This window comes from Vicugna pacos, chromosome 2 (genome assembly GCF_048564905.1).
Source record: "Vicugna pacos chromosome 2, VicPac4, whole genome shotgun sequence".
NCBI lineage: Eukaryota > Metazoa > Chordata > Mammalia > Artiodactyla > Camelidae > Vicugna > Vicugna pacos.
The window spans coordinates 120,831,903-120,856,983 of record NC_132988.1 but is presented as its reverse complement, the minus strand read 5'-3'; the positions used below and the strand labels follow the sequence as shown (position 1 = coordinate 120,856,983).

At 58.3% G+C, this 25,081-nt stretch overlaps 1 protein-coding gene, 1 long non-coding RNA gene and 1 other non-coding gene across 5 annotated transcripts in view; 2 read left to right on the top strand and 1 right to left on the bottom strand.

The window, feature by feature from the left end:
* The window catches only part of NSD2 (nuclear receptor binding SET domain protein 2), a 71,961-nt gene extending 47,199 nt beyond the window's left edge, over nucleotides 1–24,762 (top strand). For 2 of the 3 annotated variants that reach the window (XM_072947205.1, XM_072947214.1), the window contains exons 10-22: nucleotides 7,870–8,001; nucleotides 8,423–8,546; nucleotides 9,302–9,502; nucleotides 10,226–10,405; nucleotides 10,708–10,864; nucleotides 10,995–11,200; nucleotides 12,196–12,299; nucleotides 13,368–13,637; nucleotides 14,448–14,564; nucleotides 20,234–20,375; nucleotides 20,614–20,720; nucleotides 21,199–21,400; nucleotides 21,835–24,762. In XM_072947205.1, coding sequence (XP_072803306.1) covers nucleotides 7,870–8,001; nucleotides 8,423–8,546; nucleotides 9,302–9,502; nucleotides 10,226–10,405; nucleotides 10,708–10,864; nucleotides 10,995–11,200; nucleotides 12,196–12,299; nucleotides 13,368–13,637; nucleotides 14,448–14,564; nucleotides 20,234–20,375; nucleotides 20,614–20,720; nucleotides 21,199–21,400; nucleotides 21,835–22,106 — 2,214 coding nt within the window. In that variant the 3' untranslated portion in view covers nucleotides 22,107–24,762. Of the gene's footprint in view, nucleotides 1–834; nucleotides 1,873–7,869; nucleotides 8,002–8,422; nucleotides 8,547–9,301; nucleotides 9,503–10,225; nucleotides 10,406–10,707; nucleotides 10,865–10,994; nucleotides 11,201–12,195; nucleotides 12,300–13,367; nucleotides 13,638–14,447; nucleotides 14,565–20,233; nucleotides 20,376–20,613; nucleotides 20,721–21,198; nucleotides 21,401–21,834 lie in introns of those variants that run through there. The other variant, XM_072947217.1, reaches the window with a different exon arrangement.
* Nucleotides 6,151–8,493, bottom strand: LOC140688418 (uncharacterized). Its single transcript, XR_012063098.1, has 2 exons — nucleotides 7,764–8,493; nucleotides 6,151–7,539 (listed from the first exon to the last, which is right to left on the bottom strand). It is a non-coding gene; the product is annotated as an uncharacterized lncRNA (long non-coding RNA).
* LOC116276764 (small Cajal body-specific RNA 23) lies at nucleotides 19,999–20,123 on the top strand. Its single transcript, XR_004186265.1, has one exon.
* Nucleotides 24,763–25,081: the final 319 nt, after the last annotated feature.

Genomic DNA, 25,081 nt, shown 5'->3' with positions numbered 1-25,081 from the left:
CTGTCAGATGTGCCTGGGGGTGTGACGTTGATTGTAACCAGGGTGCGGGGTACGTCTTGTGTTTCTGGCGCAGACGTTTGTTCTGAGCTTGGGAAGACTTAGGTGAAGCATTCCTCAGTCATTAGACTTGATGGATGTTTAATTCTTTAGAACCTCAGCAGTGGATAGTTTATTAAGTACATTACAGTCACGCGCTCTTCTGCATTGTGGCGGTGACTCTTAGATCCCGCAGTGTGCACTAGGCTTTTCCATCAGGCCGCTTCTGTGCGGTGCATACGCCGCTCACGTTAGGTTCCTTTACGCAGGGTGGTACTGCCCGCTGAAAGCACCGTGGCTGAGCAGGACAAGTGTGTCTGTGTTAACACAGCGCAGCGCCCCCCACGCTAGGTCCTTTCCACCGAGAGGCAGCGCAGTGTTAGGGAGAAATGCCCTAGACGCCTTGGGCCCTGTCTGGTGGGCACGGGGCGACTGTGGGGCTGATGTGTGGGGGGCCCACCCTGGCCCCTCATTTGGGTCATGTTTTCTCTCTTCATCACCACTGACTAAAATAAGGAATTTATAAAAAAAAAAAAGGAATTTTCATAGGGTTGGTTTTTCAAGACGTTTCAGTCATGTCTAAAGTCCCCTTAAACAAGGTGTGTGAGATAAATAAAACTTACAACAAAACAGTTATTACGTACAAGGAGCTGCATCACGCTGAGGAGGACAGGTCACAGCCCCACACCTGCATGACAGGCCTGGGAAGGAGTTAATGTGGTTTAAGTGTTCTGTAACTTCATTTCTTATTCCCTTAGTAGAGCAAATTCTTATTTTTTTCGCCTTCACTGGTAACAGCTTTTATGGGAGCCCACGTCAGCCAAGCTGGACTTGAACTCAGCTGCTCTGTGCTGCACTTAAGTGGTGCAATATTCCAGGATGTCTGCTGCCGGCGGCGCCCGTGGGCACACTCAGTGGCATTCCTAGCACTTTCTCTCATGGAAGATGTGTGTGATCTGTTTTTTCTGGTCTTGACACACACACAATGAAGAAAACAGATAACAAATTGTAAGACCAAGGTAAGACTCCTGATCAAGGCCATTGAACCGACCACATTCATCTCATAGCAGAGACACATTCACATTCCGGTCAGCAAGGCAGATGTCACCTCGAAGGAAGGCTCTTCCACCAGGGCGTCCCGGGCCCGTGATCAGGACTCCGAACAGAAGGGTTTATCCTGTCAGAAGTCATTTTCCTCCTCTAGTTCTTAGTTCACTGGATTTTTATTGAAACAGTGTCAGCATCTATACCTTCAAAAACAAAGAGCGAACCGCACACGTTGAAAGGAGTCCCCTCACCTGCTCGTTGCTGATGGGACGTATTCAGTCCTGTAGGTAGAAACGAATTTCCAACATGAGAGGCAGGAAGACTTTTGATTCTTTTTTTACCAAACAGTTTTACTATGACACTAGCTGCGGTAAATTTGTAGGAAAAAATGTCGCTTCCAGTCTCATTGTGAACATTGAGCTGCAGTCCTCTGATTCAGCAGCCGGTCTCTGGGGGACACAGTGACCAGGTTGTTCACTGGCCACTCGACGAGCTGCGTCTGTAGCGCCAGCCCTCGTAGTGGTGTCGGCCCTGGGTGACCACCCGGGGCGCTTGCAGGCAGGAAGGGCCTCTGTCCCTCTGCTCACGGGGCGGGGGCTTTCCCAGCTGACCCCTCAGACGTGTGTTACTTTTGATGAGAGTTTCTCATGAACACTGTGTCCTAAGCCGGAAAGCAGTGTGGCGCACGTGAAGTGCCGGGTGCCTGGCGCCTTGCAAGGATTTAGTGGTTCATTACTGTGACAATATTGGTTATAACAATCAAGTAATAAAGTCATCATCATTCCACTTAATCCGTGAGTGTACATCGTGCTCTGACATGAGAAGTGGTCCCCGGGCGGCACTGTGCACGCGGGGCGAGGTAACCCTAGTGGCAGGCGCTTCGGGGCTCTGGACTGTGGCTGAGGGCTGGTGGGTGGCTCTGCTCCAGTGCAGGGGAACAGGGAGAGCTTGGCAGAGAAGTAGGAGTCTCAAGACACTAGTCACTAAATGTTAAAATGTGAAAAAAAAAAAAGTTCTGTAAAACTGACCCTAGTTCAGGAAACCAGCACCCAAAGTAAAGACTCTAGCCTGAAAGGCCTTTGATGAGAATTACAGGACTGCATCCGCAGTCATAGCGTATGGATCTTGAGCAGATGCACTAGAAGTCAGCCAGAAAGCAGGCGCTTTCCTCTCCACCAAGGGTGAGGCCGCGGCTGGAGGAGCAGCAGGGTTCGTGCGGGAGCGGCAGGGAGGGGCCTGTGCAGGGTCTCCCGGCTGGCGTGGGCAGCTGTCTTGGCATCCAGCAGGGGCGGGTTGTCCCGTGCCCGGTGTGCCAGTAGAGGTCTTGCTGAGGAACAGCGTGTGGGAGCAGAGTTCCTGAGGCCCCGGGGCTTCCTGGAGGAGGTGAGTGGACGGGCCCCTGTTGGATGAGCTCGGTCGTCCGTCCGCCTGAGCTCACTGGGCTGCACCCCACCCCACCGCCACGCACATGCCCGCCATCCAGCGTCTGGGCACTGCTGCTCGTTCTCATCCTGCGGCCTCTGGGCGGCCTTTGGTTGAGGCACATTTTGCTTCTGGCGTACACGGATTGACCCCTCCTTCCCACCATGCCTGTGCCCGGCAGGGAGGCAGCTGTGAGAGGGGACTCGAGACCCAAACATGAGGCCAGAGGTGAGAGCTCGCCTGAATTTGCAGCTGTTGTGCAGATGAGAGGGCACGTGCGGGCCGTGGAGCTGCTGCCGCCTGGAGACCCTTGTCCTCTTGTGAGCCGCTCCCCAGTGTCCAGTGCGGATGACTTCAGGTCAGGTTGCATCTCAGGACTCTGTGCGATCTGTTCGATCTGTGTCTCCCCACTGAAAGTAACCCCAGTGCATTAAAGAGGATGCTCCTAAAAACCAACAAGAAACCCAAACAAAGTTTTACTACAAGAAAGCAAAATTTCAGAAGCATAAGGCAAAGGTGGCTTTCCCAGTGCACGAGGGGCCGCCTGCCTGCCCGCCCTTCAGGGAGGGGTGCACTGCTTCGGGGGCGTCTCTGAGGGCCCCTCTCCAGCTTTAGATGTGCCCGACTCCGTGGTTTTCGTGGGACATTCACACTGAGGCACAGGAATGTTCCAGATGGAGCACTCAGGGACAGAAGCGCGGGGCAGGGAGAGAACCTTTCCAGAGGTTTCCGTAGTCGTGACATCAGTGCTGAGAGTACGCCCGAGGAAAGGATGGAGAGGTGCGGGGTTTGTCACTTCTGGTCTCCTGGCCCCGGCCTGTTCTCCAACTTCGGACCAGAGAGGTGTGAGCCTGGCCAGACTGGAGGGCACAGCAGGGCCAGTGCCTGCCTGATGGGGCAACTCCCACATCTACTGAGAGTCTTAGAAACGTTCTAAGGAAGAAGAGTCAGGCTGTGAGTTAGCGTCTACTTCTAAAAACAAAAACGTGCTCGCATGTGGGTGTGAAGTTAGGGGTCTCGCCCTGAGGCCTGCTGCGAGTGGCAGGCGAGGGCTTTGGGTTTGCTCGTTCTGGGTGCAGCGTAGTCGTCTTTACGTAAAGGATCAGTCCAGGAGCGAGAGCAGCACTTGGTGGGTGATCCTCAGATGACTTGGGTGAGGCCGCAGACAGCTGGGCGAGGAGTGGCTCCTATCCGAAAGGGATGACAGAAAATACTGCCACTGTCACTTTGGCAAGTTTACTTGACTTCTTTTCCATTTGATTTCCAACTTAACATGCTTCTGAAGCGAATCTAGCACTTTTAGTAAATTATTCACTTTTAAGGTAGTTCTGGTCGGGTGGACGTCTACGTGGGCTGGATGAAAGCTGCCCTTACATCGTGTGAAACTGTGGACTTTGTGCTTTCACGTCAGTGGTGAGGTGAGCCAGCACCTCAGCCCTTCAAAGTCTACAGACAGAAGGAGTCGTCGCTGAGGACCCGTTTCTCTCTCAGATCGTGGGTCTGAACTAGGGTCTTTGCTGGAAGAATCGAAACATCACTTTCTTTATTCAAAAGATTTCCCAGCATGTTCCCAGATCTGTTACTGGCTTCTTACTGACTTTTTATTTAAAAGAAATATGCTGACTCCTGTATACTTTAGGATTTTTGGTCAGTGAAATTGATTTTCACCCCTTTGTGTATTGTTTTTGTTGTTTTATGTAGAATATTAGAAATTACTACTGACTTTCATGCCAGTGACGGAAAATTGACTGTGCTTAGCAGCTAGAACATACATACCTGGTACCCCCCTCACTGCTTGTACCACCGGGTCCGGGCACCTCCACTGGCGCGGGCGTCCTGAGGGAGACCCCCAGCGGTGCTTGGGTGTTCAGGAACCGGACCGGCCTCCTCTTGTCTGGTGCCTCTGCAGCTCTGTGGTTACTTGTCTTTTCTGGCCGGCATGTAGGTGTTGGGTTTTTGCATATAATTATCTGGCATCTGTTCTGAAGCGTGTGCTACCCACTCAGGGCGTGTTGCACCTTCCGGAAATGACTGCAGTTTGGGAGGGTGGCCCCGCCCAGCGGGTGGGTGGGCCTGGGTCGCTGAGCCTCGAGTGCTCCGGGCAGACACGCTGTCCCTGCGTCCGCCAGCCTGGTCCCTCCCCAGCCTGTGCCCCACAGACGGCCACAGCTGGGACACAGCTGGGTTGATAGGAAATTTTAGACTCGTTTTACCTGTGACGAGGACTGGCCTTGAGTCTGGAACAGCAGAGCCACACGGCCCGACTGGCCACCACTCGGTTCTCACTGGCAGCTTCCAGGGCTGTTGGATCACACAGGAGCGGCTGAGGTTAGAGGTGGGTTTGAGGACAGGGACAGGGTGTGTTCTAGAATTTAGGGGCAGCTTGCGTCATCTGGAAGGGCTGGTTCAATAAAAGTTGCTATGAATGCAGTGTTTCAGGTGATAAATGACTAATTTCAAAGTTATTTGAATTCCACCCTAATGTTTCACTGTGATATTAACTTGGAAGACCTGCCTGAGATTAGTCTGTGGATTTTAAGCTCATGAAACCTCCTAAACACAGGCTTCTTACCACCTGTCAATCCACAGTTCTGTGTGAAGGCACTTCTGGTTCTCTGTTTCCTCCTCTGCTTTGCGTGACTTAAACATGAAAGTACTGTTGATTTATAGAAATATTTGTTGTGCAAGGTCTGTAATTGTATTTCACAAATGATGTAGAATTCAACTTGTGAAGGGATGTTTGTTAAAAGGCCTGACATCCACTGTGTGACACCGGCTGAGGTAGGAGACTGCGTTCCGGTCACAGCAGGGAGGGCCTGCTGGGGAGTCACACAGGCGCTTCTAGAAGTTGTTGCACTGTGTTCCTTACCGTCACCTGGAAAAATCCCTGTAACAGTCACGGAGACTGCATTCTCTGCCCGTACAGGAATGCGTTTCTAAGGCAAGCAGGAAGCTCAGTGCTGTCCCGGACTGAGTTAGAGAGGAGAGTGTTTTCAGACTGGAGAAAACTGGAAGTGGGGACTAAGCTGCGGGGTCACCGGCCACGGGCGTGGCTCTGGTGAATCTGGGGCGGCGGGAAGCGCTTGACAGTCCGTGCCCCTCGGGCTCCGCTCTCTCTTTCCAATGCACCCCGCTGGACGAGGAGTAGACCGTAGATGTCCCAGACTGGGACTGGGACGGTGCTGGGACCATGCGGGTGAGTGTGTCGCTTTCACGGCCGCATCTCGCAGTCAGTGCCGCTGGTGCCCGCGGAGGTGGAGCCTGCAGCCGGAGCGAGGCCCCGCTCTGCCCCAGGCGGGCGGCCGTGGGGGCTTCCGAGCGAGCGGCGCTGGACCCCGCCTGTGTGCTGGCTGTGCGCTGGGCACGGGGAGGGGCGCGGTGGGCTGGGAGTCGGGCCCCCCGCACCGTGTCATGGACTGTACTGTTGCTAAGTCCTGTATTCTGTATGTGTACCTCCGACCCCAACCAGGAAACGAGCCTCCTGTGTGTCTTTAACATTTATATTTCATTCAAAATATGTATTCAGTGTTTATTTCCTCAAAAAAGACTTTGTTAATTTAGGAAATATCTCCAAGTGGAAACGTGCTAACTTTTTCTGTAAATCTTAAATAAAAGGTGCTGTTCCTTCCTTTGACCCAGGACTGGTCTGTGTTTTCTGTCTTTCTCTCCATGCATTTTTTTCTTTCCTTTTTTTTTTTTTCCCCCAGCTTTTAACTTTGTCCCAGCCATGCTGAGGGAAGAACATGGGTTGGCGGGTCGGGCACGGGCTCCCTCCCCTGGAGCCCACTTCCAAAGCTCTTTCTTTGGGCTTCCGAGTGGCTCCTCTTCCAGTGGGGCCGGGCTGGCGGGGTCGCTCTCTCCGCATGCCCAGCTCTCCGGCACTGGCCACCGACTCGCTCAGACACGCAGTCCCACCTGTGACCCCGTATCTGACCCACAGGTCTGGGGCTTCACCTTCTTTCTGGGTGTCCGTGTGGAGGAGTGGGAGGTGAGCAGGTGGAGAGATCTCTATCCGGGCAGGCTGCCAAGCCTGAGGACCAGACCTGTAACTCAGTCCCGTTCCCACGGTTTCCTGGGGAGGGTGAGGGAGTCAAGTCTAAACGGCCACCTCTTAAGAGCGTTGAGGTCAGAAAGGTGGCCCACACAGCTGTCACCCGCCACAGACACCAGCACGGCCCACAGCTCCCTTAAAAGGAGTCAGCCGTCTCTGAGACCAGTCTAAGTCAGCGAAATCCCTCTGTTCACCAGGTTTTGTCCTTTCTGCTGCTTCCTGTAGTTTCAGCGAGCAGAATCTGGGGAAAGCTCACTCAGAAGGCTACAGGACGGGGTGGATGGCCTGCGGGGGCTTGTTTTGTCTTGTCAGTTGTGGTTTTAAATATGGCCCGATTCAGCTTCTAGATTCGTGCTCATTGGCAAACGACAAGCCTGTATCACTTTCCTTGTTGCTGTGATTACTGGGGTGTACAGGAAATGCAGTTCATGCTTTTGCTCTACTTAAAAATTCAGCTTTCAACATTTATTTGCCTAACAGCAGATGAATACTAAATGTGTTTTTTGGGTTTTAAAAAAGTCTGGATTGATAAGAAAATTTTCTGATCAAAGGTTTGTAGACTTCTATTTAAAGATTTATTACTGCTGGTCAGGGAGGGGAAGTGCTAAGCCCAGTGGTAAGAGAGGGGTTAGCTGTCTTACTGACCGCCGACGAACCAGGGCGAGACAGGCGAACGTGAGCTGTGAGTCACCTTGTTTGCTCCAAGATTCAGCCTTTCTCCCAGCCTCTCACTCGGACTGACGGGTGGGCAATTCCCTGCCTCTCCCGCTGCCCCTGCCCTGGTGGGGAGACAGGCCGAGGGAGGTGCGGAGTCGCCGCGGTGGGTGGGTCGGGATGGTGTGCGGAGCCTGGCCCCTGCTGTGAGCCTGCGCCCGAAGCGCGGAGGCCCTGCCGCGGCACGGAGGCCTGCGTCTGACACAGCGCTTGGGTCTAGTAAAAGCTCACTTGGTGTCAGCGGGCTTCCCTTGCCTTGAGAGTTGAACCTAGCAGATTGGGTAAGAAAAGTCCAGATTCTTGGTTCCAAGCCCACCTTAGGCCACTCGTCTGAGCAGACTGGTTTTCATAAGTCACTTCATTCTTAAGGATTATTGAGAGGATGTTCTCACATCCTCTACACACACACACACACACACACACGGGAACTAAAGCTAAGTCAATCAAAGTCCATTTCTGAGTTTCTGCCCAGCTCACGGACAGGTGTGTGTACCTGGAACTGGCTGGTGCGGGTGGGGCGCCGAGAGGCCAAGCAGGACTGGGGCTGCGGGGCTGCTCGCTGCCACTCGTGGACTGTCGTCCGCCCCCTTCTTCCCCAGGTCTCGGACGGCCCGGGAGATGAGCCCTTGGAGTCCCCGTACGAAAGTGCGGACGAAACACAGACTGAAGTGTCCGTCTCGTCTAAAAAGTCTGAACGAGGAGTGACCGCCAAAAAGGAGCACGTATGTCAGGTGAGGGGCAGCGGGCTAGCCTCGGGCACCCCCTCCCGGCCCTCCAGCCGCCAGCAGAGTTCTGGGTCCAGGACCCGCGAGGACGTGTCTCTTGGGGCTCACGTGCAGCGTGCCTTGCTTGCGTGTGTGCACGTGTGGCGGGGGCGGCCCTCCCTCCATCAGAGCTGAGATACGTGGTCAGCGAGTGTGCGTGAGCGTCCTTGTTTGTCACGTGTGACGTCGCACCTCCCGAGTGTGTCCAGCAGGGTTTCGATCCGCCTGTTTCCTTCGCGGTTCCTGGGGCGCCCCTTTCCATTTGAAGCTGACGCCGGGTGTGCGGCGGCTCCCTCGCCGGCCCCTCCGAGCAGACTCTGTCCCTCTGGGTGGTGCGGGGCACCCCGTGGCGGGCTGTGAGGGCCTCACGTGCGCCTTTCGCCCGCAGCTGTGCGAGAAGCCTGGCAGCCTCCTGCTCTGCGAAGGGCCGTGCTGCGGCGCCTTCCACCTCGCCTGCCTGGGCCTGTCCCGGAGGCCGGAGGGGAGGTTCACCTGCACCGAGTGTGCATCAGGTACGTCCGCGCGGCCCCTCCCCTCCAGCGTGGGATCCTCCCCCGGGCTCCCGCCGGCTCCCCTCGGGAGCCCGCAGCCCTGCCCCCAGACGGGTCCCCCCGGTGCCTCCCATCACGGGTAGAAAGAGCGTCCCTCGTCCCTCTGAAGCTAGTTCGGGATCAGGCGAGGGCGGGGTGATGGGGAGCGGCTGGGCCGGCGCGACTCAGAACATCTCCCAGCTTGTTGGCGGCTGTCGCTGCTTCACGGTTGTTTCCGAGTCTCCCTAGCATGGTCTGGGGAGGTGGACGCTGGGTGGCACGGCACGGCTGTGGTCACACTCCACCTCCTGTCCGCTGGCCAGGCCAAGGGTCTCCTGACTCGTGAAGACATGTCCCAGGTGCAGAGGACACCTGGAGGCTTCCGGGGAGCCACCCAGGTCCGGGCCACCCCACATAGCACCTCCCCCGGGCGCCTGTCCTCCGCCGTCATTGGCTGTTCTTCCCCGCAGCCGGCCGACTGCCCTGGGGAGAGTAGAGGCCTTTCTTTGCAGGAGCCCCTTCCCTCGAGCTTCTCGCTCATCCGTGGGGATGGCCTCGCCCGGGCTGCCCGGCCAGACTGCCCTGGCTTGTCCTCCCATGATGCTGGGGCTCGGGGCCTGGCTGCTGCCCCTGTCGCGAGGTTGGACAGGTGCTCGGCCACGGGGGGCTGCCCAGCCCCGCGGCCTCCGGGCTGCCGCTGAGGTCTCGTGCGTGCCCTCTCCCCCGCCCGCCGTCAGGGATCCACTCGTGCTTCGTGTGCAAGGAGGGCGACGCGGACGTCAAGCGCTGCGTGGTGTCGCAGTGTGGGAAGTTCTACCACGAGGCCTGCGTGCGCAGGTACCCGCTGACGGTGTTCGAGAGCCGCGGCTTCCGCTGCCCGCTGCACAGCTGCCTGAGCTGCCACGCTTCCAACCCCTCCAACCCGAGGCCGTCCAAAGGTGCGGGCGCGTGGAGGGGCGGCGGGGCGCGCGGGGAGGGGCGGGGCGCGAGGGGGCGGGGCGCGCGGGGAGGGGCGGGGCGCGAGGGGGCGGGGCGCGCGGGGAGGGGCGGGGCGCGCGGGGAGGGGCGGGCCCGGACGCGGGCTCCTCACCCGGGGGCTTTCACCCCTCTGTGGTTGGAGTCCCAGCGTTTCTGCCGCTGGCTCAGTGGGGGGGGGTCAGAGTTTTCCCTGACATTCTCCCTTCTTCCTGCCCTAATCGCCATCTTAAAGGGTCCTGATTTTAGGAGGGGAGGCTTTGAGTCGTTCATGGTCCGCCATGAAGGAGGAAGCGTTCTGAAGTCAGACGGTATCTGCGCTGTGCTGCGTTAGGTCTGCGGGACCAGCCGGGGGCATCTGCTGCCCGGGGGAGGCCGCTAAGCATGGCCCCGCGCCCGGGACAGCCGCCCGCGGGCCCGCAGCGCCCGGGCCGCGAAACCCGGGTCTGCCGTGTTTCAGAGGACAGCATTTCAGCGCTTGGCGGTTTTCTGACGGCGTCTTGAGCCACCTTTGCCTTGAGGAAATGCGTCTCTGTGACGTCGGCCGTGTTCTCACGCTCCCTTCTCTTGACCTTCTCACCGAATGTCAGCTTTATTTCAGCACCGGTGTTAGGAGCCTCTGGAGGCTTGGTGGTTTCTGGCTCCTGTTTGCTGTGTGGGGTCTTCAGGTGTGTCTCTGCCTCCAGGTAAAATGATGCGCTGCGTCCGGTGCCCGGTCGCCTACCACGGCGGGGACGCTTGTCTGGCAGCCGGCTGCTTGGTGGTCGCTTCCCACAGCATCGTCTGCACGGGCCACTTCACCGCCCGGAAGGGGAAGAGGCACCACGCCCACGTCAACGTGAGCTGGTGCTTCGTGTGCTCCAAAGGTGAGGGTCGGCCGCTCCACGCCCCGATCTGTGGGATCCGTCAGCGAGGGTGGAGTGCGCTGCTCCTGGGCTCCCCACGCACGCAGCCCTCGTGGGCCTGCTTCGGGGGCCTTGTGTCGCCGTCCTCCTGTCATGCCCGCGTCCCCTGTTGTCTCTAAGTTACCTGTGATCAGTTCCCAGACTTAGGGGATATCGTTAGCGGTGGCAGTAAGATCTGCTCTTGTGTGTACAGGCCAGGTTAGACTGTGAGAGCTGTGGGTGGCGGGGCCGTGGCGGCCGGCTGAGCACTGCCCTCCTTGCAGGGGGGAGCCTGTTGTGCTGCGAGTCCTGCCCCGCGGCCTTCCACCCCGACTGCCTGAACATCGAGATGCCAGATGGCAGCTGGTTCTGCAATGACTGCAGGGCCGGGAAGAAGCTGCACTTCCAGGACATCATCTGGGTGAAGCTGGGGAACTACAGGTGCGGGGCGTGGACGCCTGTGCTCGGGCTGCCTGTCAAATGTGTTCTTACTTTGCAGTACTTACAGTGTTGAAATGATTGTCACTCTCTCTGAAGACTCTGTGAACCCTGTTTTTAATATTTATAATAGATGGTGGCCGGCAGAAGTTTGCCATCCCAAAAATGTTCCCCCAAATATTCAGAAAATGAAGCACGAGATTGGAGAATTCCCTGTGTTTTTCTTTGGGTCTAAAGATTATTACTGGACGCATCAGGCGCGAGTGTTCCCGTACGTGGAGGGGGACCGGGGCAGCCGCCACCAGGGGGTCAGAGGGATCGGAAGAGTCTTCAAAAACGGTACGGAGGTTCCCGGGCGGATGGAGGCAGGGAGCTCGGGTGCCCTTGCTAAACCTGATTCGTGCTTTCGAAAGTTTGATTTCTGTGAAAAACACTGGACTCTGCATCCTGGCTGTATTTTAAGTAAGGAAACAGCAGGTTTACAGACTAATGTATCGAGGCATAAGACAAGACATGATGTTTAGTAACTTTTCTAACGCTGGTTTGTGACGGCTTTCACTAACATGCTTTAGAGCTTTCAGGAGGTTCCTCTAGTGCTGACTGAGAGACATCTCTTGTGGTTGCGTGTGCGCAGTTGGAGACGTGGAGGAGGCTTGCTGCTGTCGGGCCTTGTGCTCCGGCTGGCAGGATCCCTCCACCCGTCAGCAGATGCTGGGTGTCAGGTGGCCCAGCTGCAGGCGTGGGCAGGGAGCTAGGATGCCCCGCCCCGGTCCCACAGCCCGGTTGGGGGACAGAGGCTGGTGTGTGTTGTGTTCAGGTGACAGCCGGGGATGGGGGAGGGCAGGGAAGGTGGCGCCCGCGCACAGTGCAGCCCCGGGAGTGGCTCTTCTCTAAGGGCAGTTCAGGAAGGCAGCGCTGCGCTGCCTGGCCTTCTCCCGTTGGGGTCCTTAGCAGCGGGGCACTCAGATCTGAGTGGGTGTGGGCCGTCAGAAGATTTTCAAAAATTATTACAAAAGAGAGGATGCAAGCAAGAGGTCGTGGACTGCATTCAGGTTAGGGTCAGCTGGCGAGGGGTGAGTTGGGGACGGTGAGGGGGGGTCCTGGGTGCGAGACCCAGCAGGAGACCTGACTGTGCCGGGCAGGCCCAGGGCCTGTGCCCAGCACTTCCCAGAGCATCCCAGCCCCTTCTGTTCAGGACACTGCTGCCGCCATGTGTGCCTCTAGTTTTACAGAAACCAGAAACGTTGCTTAGCAGAGCGATGACAAATCAGAGTAAACCATTAAAACACAGAGCTTTCCAAGAGTCTCTCACTCACACTTTGTTGACTTCTTAGCACTGCAAGAAGCTGAAGCTCGTTTTCGTGAAATCAAACTTCAAAGGGAGGCCCGAGAAACGCAGGAGAGTGCGCGAAAGCCCCCGCCATACAAGCACATCAAGGTGACGCAGGGCCGGGGGCGCGTGCAGCCAGGGGTTGTGCTGGGCCAGGGGGTTGCGTGAGGCCGAGTCCAAGGGCCCTTCCTCCGGGGCTGGGGCTGCGGGGGGTGGGAGGCTTGTCCGGAGCGAGCGTCTCCCAGGTGGACAGCAGCAGGGACATGCTGGGTGGGTAGCAGCGCTGTCACCACCCAGCCTGTGTCCTGTGACGGGAAGGGGATGGCTGTGGGCCAGCAATTCTGCACAGGGTTTCGGCTTTGCCTCGGAGTGTGAGGCTCAGCCTGATGGTCAGCAGGGGCCGGACTGCAGTCCTGGCCAGACCAAGGGGCCAGCTGACCTGGGCCTCCCAGTGTCGCCAGATGCTGGAGACCAGCTCAAATGAGAGGAGGTCAGCCCAGCCCGAGGTTGGCTGGAGCCCGTGACACACAGACACCTTCGGCCTCACAGGGTGTGTGAGCAAGGAGGGTGGGTGGCGTGTTCCTGGCCGGGTCGGAGCCTGTGTCCCGGAGGGTCGGTGGGGGGACCCCGGCGTGTGCTGGCGCCGGGTGGCTGGTCGAGGGTTTGTCCTGGTTGCTGAGATCCAAGTGTGAAGGGCGCAGTCTCTGTACTGACTTGTAGTCTCTTCTCTGGGATGAACCCAGAAATGGAATTACTGGGTCAGAGTGACCCTGGGCTTCCCAAGCCTGCTCCAGGTCAACTTCCGACTTGCTGCACAGCATCTCCCACGTCTTCCCTGGACTCACTCATTCCTTTTCCATCCTCTCTGCTGCCTTCTTGTCCACGTGGCCTGGTTCCTTAACAAAGAACTGTGTGTGAGGGCAGAGGCTGCCCTGTGCCCACATGTCAGGCGGCCCCACCAGCTGGGGTTGGGTCTCGTGGGCATCGCGCTGAACGGTCCACATGGTTCTCCGTGTGACCGCGGCCTGGCTTCCGGAAGATAATGGGGCGGGGGTGGGGTGTGTGTGGCCATACTGCAGCCCCCTTGTGAAGCCCTGGGCAGGGTCCCCGGAGGCGGAGTGGGACTCAGGAAGCTGGCGGGCAGCTTGGGGCTGAGGTGGCTGGTGCTCCCTGCAGGTGAATAAGCCGTACGGGAAAGTGCAGGTGCACACGGCCGACATCTCTGAGATCCCCAAGTGCAACTGCCGGCCCAGCGACGAGAACCCCTGCGGCTCCGACTCACAGTGCCTCAACAGGATGCTCATGTTCGAGTGCCACCCGCAGGTGTGCCCCGCCGGCGAGGCCTGCCAGAACCAGTGCTTCACCAAGCGCCAGTACCCTGAGACCAAGATCGTCAGGACGGACGGCAAGGGCTGGGGCCTGGTGGCCAAGAGGGACATTAGAAAGGTGCGTGTGTATGCCTGTGCGCATGCGTGGGCCCGTCCACCCCGGCCCCGCCCCCAGCCCCCTCGCCGCCCCCTGGGCGGGGCTTTGCTGTTGGTGCACGGGACCTCCTGTGAGTCCAGAATTTCAGAAACAGTCTCTGAGTTGTTGGCGCTGGAGTACAAACCGTTGAAGGAAAGATTGCTCCCAGACTAGGACTCGTGAATTCCTCGAAACCTGCCTCCCCTCAGACCCTGACAGCTGCTGTTAGAAGTGAAAGATTTGTGAAGGAGCCAGTTTGCTTGGCCGGGCAGCTGGGAGGGCTGCTGTCCTGGGACAATGTAGGACCCCATTGTCTGGAGGGGAACACACCCAGACTGAGTGTGGAACTGCCCTCTTGTCACAGGCGGCCTCAGACCCGGGCTGTGCTCCCCGTGGCGTTGAGAAGGCCGCTTTGAAGCACGCAAAACCCCAGCAGCCCCACTGCCCTGCGCACTTTGACCCCTGGTTCATCCAGGCTTTTGCAAGGGAGTGTGTCATTCTTTCCACCCCTTGCTCTGCTGGGGAAATGGCTGGTGATGGTGGCTTATGCAGAAGCCAGCGATTACCACAGGGTCCTGAGACTCAGAGCTGCGGGAAGAAGGCTTGGGGTGTGGTCACTTCAGGAATTTTCGGGTCGAGTCTTCACCGACGGCCTTTGTAAAGCACACATCAAGGCACGGACTTGACGAACCTGTAGAGCTTTGCAGCACCCCCCACCCCCACCCCGAAGGTGTTGCAGTCCGCCCGGCGTGCCCGGAGCCGGCCTCGCATCCCGCGCTCTTCTGTCCGCAGGGTGAGTTTGTGATCGAGTACGTGGGCGAGCTGATTGACGAGGAGGAGTGCATGGCCAGGATCAGGCGTGCCCATGAGAACGACATCACGCACTTCTACATGCTCACCATAGACAAGGTAGCGCGGCCGCCCACCAGACAGGGCAGCGCGGCCACGGTCGTGCCGGCACTGCGTCTGCCTGGTCACTTTGTTTCCAACACTCGCACTTCTCCTGGAGTGCACGTGCCTTCTGGCCGTTGCGTGAGGCCAGGGCGGCTGTCCTGGGGGCGCACTGACCAGCCTTACCAAGGAGAGAAGCGCCGTTGGGGGAGTCACGCTTCCTTTCAGGTACATAGTGGAGTTTATCTGGTTGGTTGGTGCTTCTCTGCAGCCCAGGTTTGTCCACAGTTTGGAACATTTGTCTGCTGGGGGTTCCGCGTTCTCAGAAGGTGGGTGAGACCACGTGTCACGAGTTGGGTGGGTGAAAGAAGGGACACTGGGCACCAACTGACAGGCCCTGTCGGGCGGTGCCTTTGGTGACAGCCACACCAGGAGGTGGCAAATTTATGCTCCCCTCTGCCGCCGCCCCTCCTTTTTGGAGGTGTTGGTAAGGGAGGTGGTTTTGCTGGAAATGGAAACTCTTGGCCTGTGCCCTACTGTGTTTTGAGCCTAGATTTGAACTGCTCATGTGTTGTGGAAAATGCTGGGTTGATCACTTAACACTCAAATTGATCCCTGAAATGATGATTCACCAAAGCAAAACAGTCCGTGCCACGTGGGACACTGAGCACGTCACACCCCGCCCACTTCCTGTCAGAGCAGAACCGAAATAAAACAAGAAGCCCCACCCACCCAGAAGTGTCCAAACACAGCGGAACGGGGTCCCTATGAGCAGGCCCTCCAAAGCTGGAGGGAGCTCAGCTTTTGGTGAGAGCTTGACACTAAATAAGAACAAATCTGAAAACCTTGAGTGAGCGGGTTAGAAATGGTTAAAACCATGAAAGGAAATTTAGAGACACAAGAAAAGAACAAGGCATCGAGGGGTAAATCAGGCAGATTTGAACAAACAGTTAAAACTGGGAGTTTACATACAGTCCTTGCACTTGGCCCAGGGGCCAGGCTGAGAAGAGTCAGACGGCTGCAGAGCAGGTTCCCGAGGTGGCAGCTGTGCCTCGAAGCCACCTGCACTGCAGCTCAGAAGGTGAAGCAGTGAAGCTGTGGAGACAGAAACATGCAGTGGGTGTTCCAGGAGGAAAGACGGAGACCCAGGGGGATGCCATGCGGACAGAGAGTTTCCTGGCGCCTGCGTGACATGGGTCATTGACTGGTGAAACTGACTACGTTTTGGGCAGGATGTGTAAAAATAAGTTTATACCTAGATAAGACGCATTAAAAACACCTGTAAGATCCAAGACGCTACAAAGATTAAAAGCAGGAAAGATGGCGCACACTCTCGGGAGTGACGGATGGCAGACGCCTCCATGTGCAGCGGAGCCCGGAGCCCGAGCTGGCTGACCGTCTGTGTAGCGCGGCTGCACAGGCTGATGGAGGAGGCTCTTCAGGGACCTGAGAGGCCCTGCGTGAGCGCCTCGGGGGTCGCCAAGGGACGGGCCAGCGTGGACGGCTGGTGCCGCATGTGGACGGGGAGAGATTTTACTCGCTTTCTACTTCGTCAAGCGTGTGTTCAGTCCACCTGGGAAATCAGTGAGTGAGTGGAAATGGAAGGTGTAACTTCCACATCATCAAAGAGGGGAGCAGGCATACAGAAAAGTCAGTCACTGGGGGGTGGGAGGGGGAAGAGGCGGCGTTCAGAAGCACAAGGTGACAGAGCAGGTGTGTCTGTGGCCACAGTCAGTGTAAGTGGCTGAGTTTATGAGACAAGGTTTAGACTGGCTAAAGTTGAGGAATTTAACCTGAAGCTGTGACTTACGTAATTAAAATGAACCAGAAAGGCTGTTAAGAAAGATTATTTAAAAAATAAAAACTTAGCAAATCCGACTCCAACAAGGCTGCTGTTGGCTCTGTTAACATCAGATAAGGAAGACTGAAGGAAGCACGGCCCCCACAGCCCGGCTGCCTGCCCGGTGGCGGCGGCACACGAGCGTGAGCTCGTGGATGTGTGTCCAGCAGCTCGGAAAGATCTTAGAAAGTGCAGAAACTTTAGTCTACGAAAAGTAAAAATATGTACATGGGATTTTGGTAGAAAATGGTGGTGCTGGATTCCAAAGCAACAAGGAAAAAGTACAGCTTTGGTGGAACCCCGGGACCTCCACGAGCAGAGCAGGCGGGGCCCCTTCCCGTGCCGGCTACCAGGAGGGGAAGGAGGGCCCTGGGGAGCGGCGGGAGCGGCGGAGATGGGTCCTGGAGATGGCGGTCTTCCCCGAGTAAGGCAGTTTGCCACAAGGAAGCAGAAGGGCCACAGGCTGACCTCCTGCCCCTTGGCCGCCCCGGATCTGGCCAGTAAAGCTCCGGCAACTCCAGCGCGTCTCGAGAGTGATGATGAAAGGTTACAGGAGAGAAAAGCCCGATGAAGAACAGCAGGGCCCCCGCGGGTGGGAAGCAGGCCCCAGAGCAGAGGCGCGTCCACCCAGCGGGCAGCGCGTTCCTGCGACAGGGCTGGGGTGGCAGGGCCGAGGAGAGCGGCCCCGAGCCCGGGAGCTGCGCGGGGTGGGGGCACGGGGCCCAGGTACGCCTGGCCGAGGGTCTGAAACTGGAGGGAAGTTGGAGGAAGCCGGAGTGTGGGTGTTGAAAGAGCACCTTGGACTCCAGGGGAAATCCACCTGGATGGTCGACGTTAAGGGTCTCATACAGAGTCCTCCGGCCAGCCGGGCCAGAAAGCTGAAAGACTTGTTCCAGGAGGAGAGTGAGGCTGTCTGGAGGCTTCTCACAGCGGGACCCAGTGCCTGAGGACAGGATTTTCAGGAAGAGAGTGGACTGAGGACTTTGTACTCAGCCCACAGTTCCTCGGGTGTAGATGGGGGATGGACGTGAGAGGAGGCCACACAGCGTGGACCCAGAGAGCCCAGGGGCCGGCTGCAGCCCGGCGACGGTTCAGAGCAGCACAGGGGTGAGGAAGAGGGGGTCCTTCCTAGCACTGCGGACACGGGAGGAGGGCAGGGAGTGGAGGTGTCCGCCCGACACCCAGGCGTCGGAGCTGGTCAGCCCCAGGACAGCAGTGCCTGCATCTCCGAGGATAAAGGGCAGCGTTACAGAGATGCTCCTGATGAAGACAGGGCTGGAGGCAGGGTGGCGGCGGAGCCCAGCTGTTTATTACTGGCCCTGGATGGGGCCAGCGGTGACCAGCCCAAGAGGAGGTCGGGGGTGTCACTTCACCTGCAGGCGCCCGTACCCTCCTCTAACGGGCAGCCGGTGGGGAAACCGAAGCGAAGTTCCCAACGTAACAGGAAAATTAAAGCTTTAAAAAACCCGCTGCTTCATAGTGAAAGGCTTAAGACCCACGTAAGCAAACAGAATAGACTGATGTGTTAGAATTGAGCCCAACATGTCAGCCACATCTGTGGAGAGGAACTGGATTAACTCATTAAAAGAAAAAATTTCCAGGCTGGTTCATAAAGCAAAGCCTAATTCTCTGATGTGCATGAGAAGAAGACCGATCCTGAGAGGCTGAAAGCAAAACCGTGTGCAAAGTGCCAGACGGAGTCGGGCTTGCTTAAACCTGTGTTCAGACAAGGGAGCATTCAGGCGCCAGGGCGACCAGTAACACAGGGGAAGGCCTTTTAAGGCTGAAGATGCCACCAGGGGCCCAGGGGCACTCTGCCAGGTGCCCCGCAGAACCCGCAGCCGCCCCGGAGCGATGTGTGGGTCTGCCGGGCGTTCTCGCCCCGAAGCTGGAGACCCTGGGCAGACGGCCCGAGTTCAGCGCCTGGAGAAGAACGAGTCAACAAGGAGGAATCCAAGACAAGGCAGAAGCTAGAAGCCAGAAAGCAGAAACCGTGCAGTCGTGGGTCCGTCACTCTTTACGAGCACACAAGGGGGCGCCTGTGTTCCCCAGACGCCCTCGTGTTCCAGGGACGTCCGAGCCGGTGGGGCGTGGGGGGCGCTGGGCGGAGGGCACCTCACAGGAAGCCCAGCTGGGCTCGCTCCAGGAGCACCCCAGTAGCTTCCTGAAGGAGGAAAACAAATCCACGATTGTTGTGACGAATGTGGAAAACTCGTTGAAGAATATTTACGTCTGTTCCTGATTAAAACCCCCCAGGAGTTACGAACAGACAGAAACGTCCTCAGCTTGATAAAGGCTGTCAAAACCTGCAGACCTCCTGCCTCGGGTGGGGTGAGCGCTCCAGCTCGATTCAGAACCCGGGGTAGACCAGGGCCACTGCTCCCGGCCCTGGGGGGCGAGGCGGGGCGGGCACACGGGAGCAGCGGGCTCCTGGTCGAGACAGAACGCCGTGAAGACACGAGTGTTCCGAGAAGTAGAGTCACTGTGATCGCAGTGTAGACACCAACGCCGTAAAAATCAGCCAGGACGGCATCCCGAGGCCCAGGCACAGTGATGCGTCCGCGAGACCGGCCTGTGCTGTCCCAGACGGGGTGGGGGCCGGGGCACCCCCGTGGCAGTGCCGTGAGGGCGGCGGCAGATGACGGGGCGGCGGGCAGGCGTGGTGGCCGTCGTTCTTAGCAAGCTCGCTCCACTGACAGAACTGCATTCCAGAAGGATTAACGAGCTGGGAAGACGGGGACACTGTTTACAGCTTAGGGAAGGGAAGGCTGTGCTGGGCTCGAACCCTGAATGCAGAAAGCAAGTGATAAAACTGAAAGTTTGGAGCGAGAAAACCTTCTGTGAAGTTGAAATTCAAGTGTTACCCCATAAGAAGGTTATGGACACGCAGTTATCACGGGCCTGGTATTCAAAGTGAGTAGCGAGAACATCTCACCAGAGAGAGACTGGGTGACAACACAGGGTGCAGACCCGAGTGGGCTGGGCCGGCTGGAGCAGCGCAGCGCCCGGGCACCAGGGCGGCCAGTGGCCCTGAGGCAGCACGTTCCGCTGGGCGCGGGTGCGGGCGCGGGCACGGCACCGTTACCGTGAAGTCAGGAGCAGCGGGAAGTTCCAGCAGAGTGTCACCAGTCTGGTGGCTGGGTGCGGACTGGACTGTGGAGGAGACTCTGGGGCAGCCTGTCCAGGCAGGGGCGCCTGGGTGCCCTGGGGGGGGGTTCCCACGCACAGACACCAGCTGGCCTCCAGGAGTGCTCCCTGTGGGGGTCCCTCCCGCTTGCGCTGTGGATGGAGAGGCTTCCAGGGTGAGGTCAGCCTGTCCTGGCGGGGCCCGTCCGGGGTCTGGCCCAGTAGCCGAGCTTCCTGCCGGGCGAGGCCCCGCTGTGGGCTGCCTGTGGCCCTCCCCGACCCCTCCCATCGGCCCGCGACGTGAAGTCCGCCAGCCTGGTCCGCCTGGACTTGCTCGTGTGTTTGTGTCATAATCGAGGCGTCTTGTTCTGGGTGGCATTTTCTGTGGGCTGTTAGCGTTGACCACAGCATCTTTCCCCGGCCCCCTTGGTTGCTGGCCATCTGCTGGGTGGGGTTGGGTGGGAGCAGGGGTCCCTGCCCTCAGCCCCGCTCACCAGCGCTCGGTCTTCTCCACGTGGTCCTGACCTGCCCTCCGTGAGCCAGAGAAACAGCACTGGTTTGGGGGTGTCCCATTCGAGTGGATGTGGGAGACCACGGTTTCCAGGACAACACTAGCTATCCTGCGTGTCTCGGCTGGTGAAAAGCCCCTTTAAGTGAGCAGGTGCCGGCCGCGGGGTGGCCGAGCCTCACTGCCCCTTGACTGCCGAGCTGTGCCTTGCAGGACCGCATAATTGACGCCGGCCCCAAGGGGAACTACTCGCGGTTTATGAATCACAGCTGCCAGCCCAACTGTGAGACCCTCAAGTGGACAGTGAACGGGGACACACGTGTGGGCCTGTTTGCTGTGTGTGACATTCCCGCAGGTACGGTGCCGCTGGGGCAGGCGAGGGCCGTGGTCAACGCTGCCCTTGGCCGCAGGGCTCCGGGGGGGCGGGAGGTGGCCTGGAAGTTCCGTGTTGTCCAGAATGCACACTGGACAGTGGGGTGGCCGCGGTAGGGGGGTGAGGACGGTGGGGACAGGACGTTCCGTGAGCTCACACAGGCTCCCCTGGCAGGCTCGGGGGGGTCAGTGTTTCCAGTGCGTTTGTCTCCCTTCACCAGGGACGGAGCTGACCTTCAACTACAACCTCGACTGTTTGGGGAATGAGAAGACGGTCTGTCGGTGCGGAGCCTCCAACTGCAGTGGGTTCCTCGGGGACCGACCAAAGGCGAGTCTTCGCCGGGCGGGTCGCCCCAGACTGGGGACTTGGCAGGCGGACCTGAGTCTCCCACAGCCTGGAGACCAGAAGTCTGTCAGTGCCGCACATCCCCCAACGGCCCCTGGGGGCGTGGTCTCCGGCATGTCGCTGCCTCGCTCCCATCCAGCGTGCCCCGATCCCAACTGTCACGCCTGCGACAACCCTGTCCCACATTCAGAGGTTCCTGGAAGGACCTGGATGGGGGGACGCTTCCTCCCTCTCTGTGCTGCTGGACTTGGGCCTGAAGTCTCTGGACAGCCGCAGGCACCCAAGCCCAGAGCCGGTCTCGGACGGGAGGAGGCGTCGTTGGGCGGCCCTGCCGCTTTGTTCTGTGCTCAGCTCGTGCCTTTCCCTGGGGCTCCCGCAGCCCCGACCGTACCCTGGCCTCGTCCCCTCCCGTCTGCTTCGTCCGTGCGGCTGAGTGCACGCATTTGCCTCTTCACTGCAGGCCTCAGCAGCCCTTTCTTCAGAGGAAAAGGGCAAAAAGACTAAGAAGAAAACCAGGCGGCGGCGCACGAGAGGCGAAGGGAAGAAGTCGGAGGACGAGTGCTTCCGCTGCGGCGACGGTGGCCAGCTGGTGCTGTGTGACCGCAAGTCCTGCACCAAGGCCTACCACCTGGCCTGCCTGGGCCTGGGCAAGCGGCCCTTTGGTGCGTGCGGGCGGGCACGGGCGGGCGGGCCCCGGGCATCGGTGCCAACTGTCATCTCGGCAGGAGAGTGGAGGCCCTTACCAAGCAGGGGACCCAAGAACTATAAAAAGACAGGCCAAGCACGTTTGACTGTAAAACAAAAATGCTTTTTATGGCAAAAGATGACAAAACTGGGTTAACAGACAAAGGTAGAAACTCTTGCGTGAGTGTGATCAGACCGGACACAGGCAGCCAGGAAGAGCAGCTGCCCCAGGACACGTGCGGCGCCGGTGCCTGAGCGCCTGCCTCTGCTCCTCCTGGCTTTGGCAGCTGCCTGGGGTTGGTCTGTATTCATCTGACTAAACTAAGTTTTAAAATTGGTTTCCAAGCACGAAGATGTTAAAAGTTGTTGTGGTTCCATCACTTCTGTCTGGTGATCCTTTGTTTCGTTGCAGGGAAGTGGGAATGTCCGTGGCATCACTGTGACGTGTGCGGCAAACCTTCTACTTCGTTTTGCCACTTTTGCCCCAATTCGTTTTGCAAGGAACACCAGGACGGGACAGCCTTCAGCTCGACCCAGGATGGGCGGCCCTACTGCTGCGAGCATGACTGGAGGGCAGAGCCCGCGAGAGGTGCCAAGACTGAGCTGCCCTGCGCGGAGCCCGCCAAGACGAAAGGGAGGAGGAAGCGGAGGCGGTGTTGGCGGAGGGTCACAGAAGGCAAATAGCGCCCACGTGGGGCTTGGTCTTGGTCAGATCGGGGGCGGCCTCGGGCGGCTGGCCCGCCTGGCGGGCAGGGGGCCGGGCGTGGGCCTGGCCCAGAGGACGCAGCCCGCAGCCGCCAAGACAGACAGACAGACAGGCCTCCCAGGGAGGGAGCGCTTCCCCACACTGAGCCATCGCTGCAGCGCCCGCTGCGCCCGCACTGACGCCGTCTGAGGACAGACCAGCCAGCGACCCGCATTCCAGCCACACTTGAATCTGAGCGCCAGGCCTCCCTCCCGCTCTGTTTTTTTAGGTTGAAGTTATGATTGGAAGTTAACTGGCATATGAAATGTTATCTCACCTGGAATATATAGATTAGTGTCTTTTCTAAGGATCACTCTCCTCCCTGATCTCAACGACGGCTCTCGGCCTGCCTGCCTGTCGTCCGCACTCAGGGGAGACCAGGGCGGGGCCTGGGCAAGGACTCAGACCCTGAACGCCTTGGAAACCATGATTGTGATCATTATTTTGCTCTTATGAAACAGCCGTATGACTTTTTTTTGTACTAATGTGAAATTTTTCCTCGAAATGCTTCCCCCCGTCCTGTTGAGAAGCCGGCCCCAGGATGGGTGACAGCGCTAGTGTCTGGCCTCCTCGGAGGCTGCTCCCCACGGATTTGACCCAGACGCTGCCACCGCGCTGGCCTTCACTGCACAGGCCCGCGGAGCAGCCTCCCCCGGGGTTCTCACCAGTGCTTGGGGGAAGTTTGTATATTTTTTCAGTTGGCTTCTTACCAGTTTCTGGCTTTTATTCTCAATATATTTTTGCTAAACTTGGTTCACAAGTTACCACGACTGACATGCGTGTTTACTGATGCGTCCTGAGTTCTCACTGCAGAAGGAGTGAGGTTTGTGGGGCACGGCCCCCCTGCTGGCCCCGTGTCCAGCGACAACGTAGGGAAACGGTCTGTCCGGGACCAGAGCCCGTGGGACGCGTGCAGTTCCAGAAAGCGCTCCTTTCAGGCTGAGGAGGGACCCAGAGGTCAGAACCGCTGCCACCTGAAGTGACTTTCCACACTCACGGGTCTGCTCCTGGGAAACGTGAGCTGCGCTGGGCACGGGCGCTGGTCTCCTGACCGCGGGCCGCCGCTGACCCCCGAGGTTTCCATCAGCTCTTCCTTGTTAAGAGGCCCTGCCGCACGAAGTGAACCACCCGCGAGCACTGCGTTCACGGTGGAGACCAGGCTCCTCTCCTCCTGACCCAGGAAGTTGGGAGCGTCCCCACAGTCGCAAGGGTGGGACGGGATGGTGGCGGCAGGTGCTTCTCTCTGGCCTCTTCTTAAAATAACCTAAGGGGAACATCTGTCCTGCAGAAGTCCACACAGCTGTTCTTGAAAACTCCTGAGGCCTCCGGTTTGTGCCTCGTAGAACTGACGGCAGGACGTACTTGGACTCAAGTTCACGACCTCTCCGTGGTTTTGTGATGTGAGTTTTTGGGGTGGCGTGGGCTCTGCCAGGCCAAGGCCGCAGGGTCACAGGAGACGGGCTTGGTCCTCCGCTGGGGCTTCTGCACGTGAGGCTTAGCTGTGTCTGGACACACGCCGCCGGTGGGATGCAGGGACCGCAGAGCATCTCAGTTGAGAACTGCGGCTTCTCCCCGGTAGTCGGGGGAGGTACTGGACTGACTCACAAGTCGAGGCCCCAGGCCTCCCCCGGGCCTGCACTGCTGTCACCCGTCCTCCCTCCAGGGACCGCCTTCGGCCCAAGTCACAACACCGGACTGGTTTTACAGTGCACTTTGGGGAGCAGATTAACTTATTTTTGTATTGACAGTCATAAAATTTTGTGGCTTTTGAGTCACTTTGACATTATTTCCAAATTCTTTTATGATCTTTCTCAAGGAAATACTGGAAAATCTATTTTTGACATGGCTGCCTGCTTTCCAAAACCTGTTAAACTAATGAGCAAATAACACTAACTTTGAGAATCTCTAGAAAACCAGTTTATGGACCTGAACCCAACGAGGCTCTGGAGGAGCAGCCGCGCTGGAGGGGCCTTCCCGACGGGGCTGTGACCGGGGCCTTGGCTTGAGTGAGGGCAGCTCGCACTGGGGGGCCGGTGTCAGTCCTATGTCACCAATGTGCAGTGGAAGCGGGGAACAGCTCCCGGGCGCCTCTGGACTCCCACCCAGACGCGAGCGGACGCCCTGCGCACCCTCAGGTCTGCACTCCCAGCGCCCTCCACACACACACCACGGCAGCCAGGCCGCAGGGCACGGTGCCCTTCTAGAGCTACCTTATTTTCAGGAACTGAAGATAAGCCTGCTTAGTGAAAGTCCATGCAAACGACTGTCGGTTGCCAAATTCTTGATCCTACGAGATGTGTAGCGTTTGATGAAGGTTTGAGCAAAACGCCGAGTCCACGGGCGTCACGTCCCCGCACCCCGCCGAGATGTGAAACCGTACGAACACTGCCCACCGGGGTCTGCGCTCCGGACAGCAGGTCGGGCGCCTCCTCTCAGGGTGCCAGGTGCTACCGCCAATTCTGACAGACGACCGAGAAACTTGAAGCTCGCTTCTGGGGAGAGCATACTAAGATGTAGATTTGAGACTTGCCAAAACGGAAGCTGCATCTGGAAAGCCGTGTGTGAGTATTTTTGTATTAAAAGATTTTAAAGGCCTTTTGCTCAGACTTGCTTTGTGTGGGAGTGCGTTCTTCGGTCTGGGGCTTCCTTCCACTTCCCGGTCGGCGGCTGTCGTGCGTTCGGGGGGCGCGGTCCTCGGACGTCGTCCTGCTTTTGACTCTCGGGGCGAGGCCGACATGGCCCTGGACGTGCAACAAACACCACAAGCAGTGCTGTTCTGATTCTGGAAAAAAGTGTTTCCCCTACCATAAATAACTTGGTTCCCAGACTCCCCGTAAGAGTGAGGCGGCCAGGAGAGGACGCCGCGGACGCCCCTCCCCCGGCGCCGACCCCCAGGCAGAGCGGAGGGTGGGCT